This window comes from Abrus precatorius, unplaced genomic scaffold (assembly GCF_003935025.1).
Source record: "Abrus precatorius isolate BTA unplaced genomic scaffold, Abrus_2018 Scaffold8, whole genome shotgun sequence".
In the NCBI taxonomy this organism is placed as follows: Eukaryota; Viridiplantae; Streptophyta; class Magnoliopsida; order Fabales; family Fabaceae; genus Abrus; species Abrus precatorius.
Window position 1 is genome coordinate 29,777,051 of NW_020874428.1, and position 12,688 is coordinate 29,789,738.

Genomic DNA, 12,688 nt, shown 5'->3' on the forward strand with positions numbered 1-12,688 from the left:
TCTAAAACGACTTTACAAAATAGTTAAAAATAGCATGATCAAACACAGGACACATATGGAGGGGGACAAGTGCGGAGTATCGGATCTTGACAAAATCCCCTCCCAAAATTTTTAAGATGATATATGTTATAATTTTTAATATCAAAATGTATAATTTTATAATTTATAATTTTAAATATATCTGTTAATTAATTTTTATATATTTAATTTGAATGTTCATAAGAGTAGTTTTAAATTTTTGAATAATATATCTTTGGATTTCTTTTATATTAAGCATTTTATTAATGGATTCCAAATAATCTAGTTACTAATGTCAATTTTTATATTTATAAATTTGAAATTCATAAATCAAAATTGATGCGTTGCCACTTATTGATTCACATAATTTTTATTATAATTTACTAATCGATTTTAGAAGGTTTACCTCTTTAATATGCAATGCACACACAAAAAATAAAAACATTCTTAACAATTAAAATGTCTCTTATTATACTTGATTTTTCCTCCTCCTTAATTATTATTTTATATATTTATATAACATTTTTTTTCAAAATACATATAAAATGTGCAAATATTTAGTAATATATGATAAAATTTATTTGATTTTCGGTCCTGCCCTCATCTATATTTTGAATTGGCCCCCAAATCAAACACCCAAATTAGCAGCCAAACAGCTTACAGTAGTAAGAGTATAATTATATTTGCATAAAATTTTCACAATATTTTTTAATAGTATTTTTTTTCTCTGCCCTCATCAAATCACCCATCTTATTTTTGTACCAAATAAAACTATCCATCTTTTTTTTTTTTTTTTACAATTTTATCTTTTCTCTTTCTATCTTCATCATAATTATAAAATTTGTTTTAGAAATAAATTTATCTTGTTAATAATGGTTGGTGACTACAGTTTACTCTAGATAAGGAAAAGAATTAGAAGTTGGAGTCTGTCTACAGTCCGATAATGCTTTCAATTTTATCATCCGAACGTAAAAATTGATGCCGAATATAATATTATACATAATAATTTTTAATCTTTTTACGCACAAATTTTAAAAATATCAGTTTCATGTTGAAAGAATATCTTATATTTGATTGAAGCATATGGCCGGTGAACTGAACCTGTGCACTAAGAAGTAGCAAAGAAAAACCTGTGAGCATGAGGTCTGAATTAGAGCCTAATTAGCAAAATTCGGCAAGCTACGCATGAGGCATGGACATCATTTGTAAAGATAAAATCGAGTCCTACATAAAATTGAAAAAAATGTCATAATATTTATTTACAGTGAATCATCATATACCCCAAAACATGGAAAAACTGGTGTTAGCACTAACCCAACCTATTCAATTTTCGTACTGTTAGCATAATTCCACTGTGGAAAAAAAATCGAAATTTAAATTAAAAAATAACTGACCCAAAATCCCAATGGAAAAAAGAATTTACAAGTCCACTGCATGCTTAGGTACAAAGCTACACGTTGTTGGAGGTTTTCGATCCCTTTCTGCCGCATCCAAATTTGAGTTGGAAAACTGAATGAATATGATATCCAGCAGCAGCCATTGATGCACATTGAAACAACCCTCGTGATCATATTTCATTCTTCAAAAAAGTGTCTAGAAGAGCGATATAAATCATAAGGAGCCCATAGATGGTCAACGATGCATGGCTTCCAAGAATCTAACCTCAACCAGGGTTTACCCTTCCCACTCCAATGCAAAAGACTAATGGGTCCAGGGTGAAGGCTCCTACATTTTCCTTCGAAATTATCTCCACCCAAACCATGCTGATTCCATCGATGATCAACGGCTTTTATATTCCCTGCCAAAACCAACAAAAAGGGTGGAAGAGAACCCAAATGGTAGATCCTCTTCTGATGCTTCTGCACCGCCATCCATTCCTCCACCTTCTCCGTGTACATTTCCTTTCTCCACATATCCACATTCATCACCATCACCCCCGTGTTGAAATAACACGGGTTCCTTCCCTCAAACGTCTTCGACATAACCGGGTCTGACCAAAAACTCTCCGTGAAATACAACGTAAAATTTGCATGGCAATACTCAGGCGCAGCCACCACCTTGCCTTCCATGTCAACACCCCAAAGCTTAGCTATATCATCCACCACAACGAGGTCAGAATCCAAATATATAACGCGTTTCACGTCCTCTGGTATAGTATCGGCAAGGTATATCCTCGCGTAATTCAAAGGCTGGTCCAAGGCCTGTCGAATCGACTTAGAAATCTTGCCACGAACCCGGTCGGAATCAAAGCGATAAATCTTCATGTTGAGATAAGGGAAGGTGGATTTGATGCTGGAGAAGAGTTCGGGAGCGTCGTGCGCAGAGAGGAAGAAGAAGGCAAGGTTTTCGGGGCACGTGGAATGCTGCAACATGGACAAAACTGCAGCCATGGTTCCTCGGAGGTAGTTAACGTCGAGGGTCATTGCCACGTTGATTATGTCGGCGGGTGAGGACCCACATTCCTCACCGTTTCGGAATGCGGGGGCTTCCCGGAAAAGAGGAAGGTCCGGAGAGGGAAGGCGGAGGAGGCCGAAGCGGATGGCGGAGATGGGGTGGATGAGCGACAGGAGGCCAATTAGGAGTTTCCAAAAGACCATCCTGTCTTGTACGAGGTTTGTGTCGTGTGTGTTTTGAACAATGGAATGTTTGGGATAAAGGGAGAAGACAAAGTAAATCTTCTCCGGATGAAGAGATATGATTGTGATGGATTTGCGACTGTGAAATTTGTTGTGAGGATGAGAGCGAGTCTCGGACTCTATCTTTGACTGGGGATGGACTAATTTAGAATTTAGAAACTTGGCTTTCAGCTGCATTCGATTCAGGTCAGATATCTTTTTTCTTTCTTTTCTTGAAATAGTTTTCATCCTTTTCATTCTCTTTTGTATAGCTATTAAGATTAGAAGGTCTTGGTAATGGTCGCATGACAGACTCAAAAACAAGGTGGCTCCACATCTCCCGCGCTCTGCTTTTTTAATTTGGACGAAAAAACAAAAAATATATATTTTAAAAAATTATTTTTTTCTCTCATCTTTTGATTTCAAGCAGAGGGTTAATTTCCTTATTGGGGGTAAAGTGCGTGAGGAGATAGCCGTAGACACTGATCACTGATGAGCATCACTGACATGACATGACACCAACTGATAGATATCCTATCCATTTGTGATCACATTTGCACTCTCACCCTAATGGACTTCACAAGGACCAACTGTTTTTTCATATTATTTTAATAAAATTAATTTTAAAAAACCCAATAATGATTTAAATATACTTCTAATTTTTTAATTTTTACAAATTTTTTATTTTTTAATCTATATATATTCATACAATTTAGATGATTTACTCACACTCACTAATATAAATAATTAATACGTGGCAGTTTTTTTTTTTATTAACTACGTCGTTTTTTTTTTTTTGCTAATAACTACGTCGTTATTTAATGTTTAAAATATCAAACGTTAAATAGGGAAAAAAAAGAAAAAAAGCAAACATTCTGATAAAATATAAAACTCTAACCATAAAATAGTTTTTAAAAGTTAAATAAAAACTATAAAATATAAGGATTAAAATCTTTTATTTTGTCATGGAACAAATTTTTTTATGAGAAATTACACATGGAGAATTAATATGAATATTATTTTCATTGCAAATTTTAAGAATTAAATAGAAAAAAGTCTTCAATTTGATCGTTTAAAAATAAAAGTGTCAATAAAATAGATTCTTCAAATATTGATCATTCAAAAAGTTTATTTGATACCACGTTAGTTTTCTAAATTTTTTATCACTTAAATTAATTTTTTTTACCACTTTAATTTTTTTATAATAATTAATTTGATATAATTTTAGTATAATTGACTTAAATATTTAATTTATCACAAAGTCAAACAATTTTTTAACCATTTTAATCCTTTTAAGAATTAACGTGGTGATATTTTAAATTTTTAAATGACTAACTAGATAAATAAGTTAATTTTTAAATGATTAGTCGTGACAAAATATTTGAAAAATCAATGTACTAACTATTTAAATCATTAAAGAACCAATTTAGCAGTTCGTTTTAGAGGATCTATTTAATGACACTTTTATTTTCGGAAGGTCAAGTTGATATTTTTTTCTTAATATATATATATATATATATATATAAATTTTATATAATGATACTTTCATATATTGCAGAGATATTTAATGGCATTGACAAGTTGTGCAAATTCTTTTTTTCACCGAAAAAAATGCGATTCTTGCATTGATTTTATTCTATTTAATATTATTAGACTATTATTTTTTTCATATAATTATGATAAATTTATTGTGTGATTTTTTAAAAAATATTTGAAAGAAAAATTTGGACAATATTTTAAATAAAATTAAGTTGTGTAATTATAATTTGAATAAAAATTAATTTTTAATATTTTGACTGGATTTTAAGGTTTGGATTAATGTGTTTTGAGAGAAAAAGAGTTTAAAACACATTAATTAATTTAATATATTGGAAAATCTAATTAAAAATGTGAATTCAAAAATTTTAAGTGAAAAAAATTGACAAAAAAACTAAATTTCCATAATTTTAAAAAAAACTTAAGTAACTTAAAAAAAACCATATTCGTACATATGCATGGTTTTTAAGATTGAATAATAAAGGAGTGAATTAATGGGAGTGTGTACAGATCCTTTTTGGTCAATTTTGAAATACAAACCTATTCTATCTGACCATCAAAAATCTTATAAATAGGTTAATTTAAACTAATCTAATTCATTTTATTTTATTTTTTGATTGGAAGGATATAATTTTAATTTTTGTAACTTTTTTCAGGGTTACACTTTTTTTCATTATCAATCAGGAAAAAAAATATTAATTAAAATAGATATACTCTATATCCCTACAAGATATTGATAGAATAAAAATCAGATATTATAGAATAACATGTTTTAGATTATATTAGTTGATGCTGATGTTATAAAGTAATTTTTAAATGTTGTTTAAAATTTTTAGAGATATTTTGTCGCTATAACACGCAACTCGTTTTAGGTTTAAAAATTTAAGAGAATAATAGAAATACAATATAAGTCTGGTTTCAATTCGATCCTATTTTACAATTAAAATTTTCTTTATGTTATAGTAATATATGTGGAAAATCAACTAATAATATATTAGTATTTAAAATAATTTCTCGATAAATAAGTAATGAAATTTGATAATGTTTTCTACACCTTTTAAACATGGGAAATTTATTCACTATTTCAAATATTTAAATTATATACAATACAAACAAAGTTTGGCATTCCTCCAATATCAATTGTATATATACCCTTTTTTATATCAATAAATTTACATATTATCTTTAAAAAAATAACGTACAATATATTTTCGCATATTACAGGAGTCACTGTTCTAGTATTTTCAATGTCCAAATTTGCACAAATGTTAGGGCAATTCAGAATTCATTTTTTTTTGGGTGTAATCATAAAAAAAATAATATGATTTGATTTCGGATTGATTTAAATATAATGTCAAATTTAATCTAATTAAAAATATTTTAGATTAGATTGAATGATTTGATCTTTATATATTTAGTTTTAAAATAGTTTATTTTGTTAACATATGCCATAAATAATTATTTTTATATTTGTTTATATATAAAAAATGTGTATTTTGGAAAACTAAATCGTAATAAACCAAATAAGTATTATAATTTCAGAAATATATAATTATATATGTATAAATAGAAATTTTAACTTCATAAATAAGAATGTATATACAGATGTGAATCAGTTCGATTGAATTAAATTGAATTTACTTTAAAATTGAATTAAAAGTTTTAGTTATTTTATTAATGTTTTTTACATTGATTGACGACCCTAATCTAACACGAGTAAGTTCACACTTGACAGCATAATCAGAAGAATATCAACACAGCCACAATTAATGCAGCCACTAAAGAACAAAATTGCAAGGTGAACTCTCTACAGTAAAAGCAACGCGATCAAGCTTGTGAAGTAGCTCTCATGTAACTTTTCTTGATCACAAACTGGTAGTGATAAGGTCCTACTCCTACCTACCACTTCAAAATTCAAATAGTTGCAGCCATGACATCCAATATCTCAGACACCATAAAATGGCTGTCCAAGATTATTATCCTTTCAGCATTTGCTCACAGTGATTGAGTCACTTCTTTGTCTCCAGAAACTCAAATAAAATGCACCCTCTGCCCCTGTACATGCCTTACACACACCCTGGCCCCTACAATCACAAAGATCAAAGCAAAGAGACAAGCATGCCAACATTCAAAACTGCTCTCTACCCACTTCACAATTCACACACAAAACCTCTCATTTACAACTAAAACCCTTTGTGGTTTGGTTTTGTCATGTGCCCATCTTCCATGTCAGCGCCACGTCAACCTCCTCTTGTTGCCACTTCATATCATATTGCTTAATGCTTATTGGATGTAAATTGTAATTGCCATCAAAAGTGGAATAAAAATTTCCTAAATTGCACGAGTATTTTTATGGATGAAAACTTGGGAAATCTCAAAATATGGCACATGAATCTGAGTGAAGAGGACATAATTGGGTACAGCATACTTGTATTGTACGGGAAAGTGAACCAATAAGAAAGACACAACAGACAAACATGGAGAGAGAGAGAGAGAGTCACGCAGGAGAATGATGCTTGGGGTGAAGCAATCAAGAGAGATTCGAGTTTTGGAAGAAAAAATAGACAAAGACACGCATTTGTATTCAAAATGAGAGAGGTTTGGTTAAAGCACGAGAGGAATGATGTGGCGTGTATGGGAGGAAGGGTTTTATCATATAGTGAGTATTGTCTTCTCTCTCTCTTTCTATTTGTATGGGTATGTTCAATTGTTCATCTTTCGAGATAGATTTAGCCCTGGCATTGGCAGGGCTCGAGGTATCCCATTATTATACCTTACAAAGGAACTACAATAATTTGGTCACCTTGGCTTGTGGTAAGGGACCATTTGTTTTTGTTATTGTGGGACTTCCTATGAGATTGGCAACTTAAAAGTTCAGAAACTGTCTTGTTTGCCTCAAAAAAAATCTTAAGCACACCTACGAGGAATCATTCTTGTGGGAGCCATCCTTTCTAGTTTTAGATTACTATTTACTGCTGCTAACCCTCTTTTCTGATAAATGTCTCTTTCCAATACAATATGGACCATTATATGGTCTCCTCTAAGTTCATACTTGTTTAATAAGATTAAAACAATTTTAAAAATGAATCTAATCCAGTTCGGTTTAGAAAGAAATCTCTTTATTTTATATTTGCATGGTTGATTTTGCCAAAATTTACATTAAGCATGTTCATACAATCATCAAAACCCCACTTTGACAATAATTGTTATATGTTAGTCTCAAAATCCCTCGACACCTAGGGTACAATGAAAAACTCTATTATACCGACACTTCAAAAATTATAACGTATACTTGTCGTATTTGTATTTCATATCAATATACATACAATACATTTGTACTCGTATTTACTGCATATTGTTCTTGCTTGTTAGTTTTGATCTTCGAGATAATTATGCTGTTTAACTATCTATGTGATATTTTTTATTTTTAGAAAGTTAATATTTAACTAAGATTTACCCAAAAATATAATAAAAATTTCGATATGAAAAACATAATTATAAATATTCTACTCTACTCATATCTTAATATTTTAAAATTTTATTGTATTTATGTGTCGTATCATACCTTATACTCGTATATGTATATGTGCAATAGATAAAAAATAATAGAAAATAGAGAGGTTGCATTATCGGGAATGTTATGGCCATAAAAGATTTTGTTTTCTTCATTTTCCTCCAATAGCTTGTAGCAGTAAGTGCACGGGATTAAAGTCCAGTTTATCCTGAACTCCACATGATGTTTTCTTTTATTTATATTTTTGTAGATAGAGGAGGGAAAAGTCAAAGGAAAGGAATAAGACGTATGAGACCCACACTAAATACTAATGAAGCTGTATCCAATGATATTGAGTCCTGGAAAGCTTGAGAATAATGTGCCTAGATACAAAGATAAAGATGAATGAAGAAGGCAACAATTTAAATTCATGGCTTCTTGGGTCATATTGAAAACATGATAAGGGAACCCTTTCCGAATTTTGAGTTGTAGAATGGTGGGCACCCTGGCAAGCATTTTGGGAATTTTTGTGCGCATGATACAGTAGCACTTCTGTGATGCTCATTAGTTGTGCACACTCAAAAATTCCCACACCATAAACTACTAACCCATTTTGTGTGTGTTTGTGAGCTTATTCGCCGCATGTGTGCCAAAATATGCGCATGCTAGCAAGTATGGCGGCTTAAGCCCGCTTGCTCCTTACCAACTAATGCCACTGTCTCGAAGCTAAGGGCATGGAGGGGACCACATGTCTCCCAAATCTAATTAACACTTGAAACAAACATGGACCCAAGTGTTACATGAACTTGGACACATGCTAGATGATGTGTAATCCCATGGGACCATCCATGGTGCTTGTCGGGGGGCAATTAGTGGGACCAATCATGGGTTTTGGGTTTGTATTATTATCATGATTTCGGCTAAGGAATGAGAAGGTAAGTAAGAGAAAGGGGTGATGTGGAGGAGAAGGATGAGGATGTGGCATTCAACCTTGTAGAGGTTTAGAAAGTTGTCACTACTTTTGGTGGGGTCAAATTTTTGGATTAAGGAGAGTTTCGAGTTTCAACTCTCAACTTTTAACTCTTCCTTTTTTTTCGTTTTTGACATATCCTTTTCTTTGTCTCTTCAAATTACCAAAGTCCTCGCCAACAATTAATTTATGAGGCCTAAGATTTGGCTTGAAACTTTTTATGTAAAAAGGTGGATTGTTTCGTTGAGAGTTTGTTTTCAGACTTTTTAAGTAAGATTTGATGCACTACTTGGTTGACCATTTTCTTATTCTTTTGTGGTGGATAGATACATACATATGTGAGGGAGTGACTGTGTATGCAAAATTGTAAAGCGTGTGTTTTTAGTGTGTGTTGGTATGTTGGGGTTGGGTACCTTGCGTGTGAGAGTGAGAGAGTGAAAGTGTGGGCTTAGGAGATAGTGTTTGAGTTTGGTGGTGCGCGTGCATCAAGAAGAGGTGGATTGTGGTCATAATGGAGGCTGCCAGCCACACCCAAAAATTTTATTTATGAGGCCATACATTCTGCATCATTTCTACCTCTCAAAACTGAAAATTTTGATTCTGAACTCACAAATTTTCATCATTGCCTTGCCTTCCCCCAACCTTTCTCTACTCCTTTTTTACCGTCAAATTTTGTTTATTCATTCCCCTTCTACCATTTAATTCTAGTGTATAACCTTTTTCTATATTTCTTTCTTTTTAAAATAACCCTTTCTGCTTATCTTTATTGTAATTGAAGGGAAGCTTCTGCATTAGTGATTATTATGCTGAATAATTGATATAATCTTGGCAATACTCTTAAATTGGAAGTTAAGGAGACCACCCATATGATGAAGAAGATAGATTTAAATGTAGACACAGACCGGCTAGCAAAACTTCCTCTAAAAGACCATAAAGCACTAATTACTCCCTTTTACTTCGCAATTACTGTTCCTCTCTCATCAAACCAGTTAAACATTATGATCCAAATCAACTTAATGTCCGACCAAATTGAAAGAGAGTTATTATATATAATTGAATTGGGGTTTGGTCAGAAACAAATTTGCAAACTAAACACCATTAATAAGCTGTGTTTAGCGGAAAACATAAAAAAAATAAAAAAAGCTTAGACTAAGACGTATCCGATGGTACTATAACATAAGTCACCAAAAATATTCAAAAAGATCTCAACTTAGCATAATGATAAACGCTATTTAATTGTTTTATAACCCAGGCTTTTTAAAAAGTAATCACTTGGACGATAAAGAGAATCTTTTTTTTTTTTTTTTAATTTCGATGCTGATATGGTTGCATGCATGCTTTGCTAAATACAGAAAACAAGTTGATAAAATAGATAAAATAATGATAATGCCACTTAGCTACATGAAATTGCATGAAGAATAAAAATGATGTGAGTGCTTTTTCATTTCACGTACGGGCCTCCCTCATTCAAGGATATTCTCATTATTTGCATGCCACGCCTGATTCCTTTTGGTTTTTTCTTCCTTTTTCCCCCCCTTCATATATATATATATATACTTTTATTTTTTTTTATCTTGTGCATAATAATAATTATAATTCTAACCCCAAATATGGATGACATTTTGGGCACGTCAAGTTTTTTGTTAATTAACGCCTGCTCTCCTAGGAATAGACAATGTTGTCTCCATCATCTGAGGTGTTTTCACCTTTCCATTATGCAGTAGCCATTATCAGTTCTAGAGTGTGCTCATATCAAACAAAGTCCCAAGTGATTGGTACTTTTATTTCCAACTTCACTTTTTGGTTGCAATTTAACTATGTTTGTTCTGTGTTTTTAACCCCTGCCGCCAGTAATGTAGCTCTAATTAGAACGATCTATTACCTCTACAGAGCCAATAATTATTGTCTTGCAGAACAACAATACAACATCTAGCTCTAGTTTATGATTATGTTTCGATTTTATTAAAACTATCATTCAAATAGTTATGTTTGAATGTTGAATTTTGACTCGAATCCAAATTCCTTTGAACGACCATGATGTAAAACACTTACTAAATCTTAATTTGCTTTGTCATTTTAAAAAGAACTTCATGTTATGGTTCCAATACAGCTATGCTCGACATTTCCCTGCATCACTTCAACCAATTATTATAGTCAAAACAGGCCCACCTTAACCTTCAAAGTTCAAATTCCATTAAATTTCCCCCTAGATGAAATCTTAATAACAAGGAAGAGAATTAACTTTACATGCCAGAAATCCCAAATAATATTTTTTTTTCTTAAACCACTAAAGCTAGTTAATTAATAATAATGCTAGACTACTATATCATGAGCAAGTAAGTTGGAGAACTGTTTGAAGTGATGATTGAGCATATTTAAATTATTTAATTGAATACAAAATCTATTTGGGATAAAGAAAAGACAGAAAAAGCACTATTGTAGTGTATTATTGGAAAATAGCCAGAGCCATAACTAGAAATCTGTAACAGTGATGGAAGTTAGTGGAGAATAGGAAGTGACAAAGGAGCAAAAAATTGGTAAGCGTGGGCTTAAATTCCGTTGGCTGTTGCTTTCGCGGATGGAAGAGAAGATTGCACTTAAAAAACTTAACAACAAATTGTTGCACATCATCATCCTATTCACTTCATTATGCCTACAATCATGATTCTTGGTTCCATCACCCGCATGCTTTCTTCCAAACACCCTCACTACTACATCTTACACACTCTCATTCTGATTCGCACACACCTATAAATCCCATTGACCCCCCCAATCCTTTCTCTCACCTCAAACTCAACCTTCCAATCAAATCTTTGATTTTCTCTCTCACTCTCAGCTACCTTTATCTCCTAATAAAGCCACTCACTCTGTTTCCTCTGTTACATCCCTCTCTCCCTAACCACACAAAAAACATTGCAATCCCAATCCAATGGCTGTCTCTGGCTTTGAAGGGTTCGAGAAACGCTTGGAGCTCCATTTCTTCGATGACGATCCAGCCATCTTCCAACTGGGTCTAAGAAAACTCGACTTTGAATCACTAGAACAAGTCCTAGAAGCTGTCCAATGCACTGTTGTTTCAGCAGTTGGCAACTCTTACTTTGATGCCTATGTTCTATCAGAGTCAAGCCTCTTCGTTTACCCAACCAAGATCATCATCAAGACTTGTGGAACAACCCAACTTCTCAAATCCATTCGTCCCTTGATCCACCATGCTCACCGCTTAGGCCTCACTCTCTGTTCATGCCGCTACACCAGAGGAAGCTTCATCTTCCCCATGTCACAGCCTTTCCCTCACACCAGCTTCAAGGACGAAGTCACCTACTTGCAAGACACCATTCCCCAGAATCTCTGCTTCAGAAAAGCTTCCATCATGCCCTCTAAATCTTCTTCACACTCGTGGCACGTTTTCACTGCCAACAGTAACTCTCACTCTCACACTCCCATGCCTTACGATCATGACAATGAGTTATTCACCATGGAGATCTGCATGACCGAGCTCGACCCCATCCTCGCCCGAAAATTCTTCCGCCCACCCGAGGACGGAAAATCCGGCGACTCTGCCGGGAAGGAGATGACGGAGCTCACGGGGATCAACGAAATCAACCCACACGCACTTATCTGTGATTTCGCGTTCGACCCGTGTGGCTATTCCATGAATGGGATGGACGGAGATTGGTACTCCACCATTCACGTCACTCCTGAGGACGGTTTCAGCTATGCAAGCTTTGAGTGTGTCGGTTCCGTTAACGACAACATAGGACACGTGTTGAGGAAGGTGGTTCAGATTTTCCGACCTGGTACTATGTCCATATCCACCACGAGCAATGGCTACGGCAACGAAATATGGACGCAGATGGCGAGTGCGGTGGAGCCTCTCGGGTTCAAATGCAGGAGTTGCGCAATGGACCAGTTCCCTGCAGCGGGTACAGTTGTGTTTCAAACGTTCATGCCTCGCCGGAAAGTGTTTAAAGCTGGTGGCGGTGGTGGTGGCGGTGGCAGTGACGGGGAAAGATGATAGGTGGGAAGTTAGAGTTAGTCGAAAATTTTAGGGGGTGG

General features: G+C 33.7%; 2 protein-coding genes across 2 annotated transcripts; one reads left to right on the forward strand and one right to left on the reverse strand.

Moving 5' to 3' along the window:
- Positions 1-1,592: 1,592 nt before the first annotated feature.
- On the reverse strand, positions 1,593-2,555 carry LOC113848138 (probable galacturonosyltransferase-like 4). The gene has a single exon (XM_027477527.1). It carries the CDS (start codon positions 2,439-2,441, stop codon positions 1,593-1,595), a length of 849 nt encoding a protein of 282 aa, XP_027333328.1. The 5' UTR covers positions 2,442-2,555.
- Positions 2,556-11,561: 9,006 nt separating this feature from the next.
- LOC113874661 (S-adenosylmethionine decarboxylase proenzyme 4-like) lies at positions 11,562-12,647 on the forward strand. Its single transcript, XM_027512873.1, has one exon. It carries the CDS (start codon positions 11,562-11,564, stop codon positions 12,645-12,647), a length of 1,086 nt encoding a protein of 361 aa, XP_027368674.1.
- The last annotated feature ends 41 nt before the right edge of the window (positions 12,648-12,688 follow it).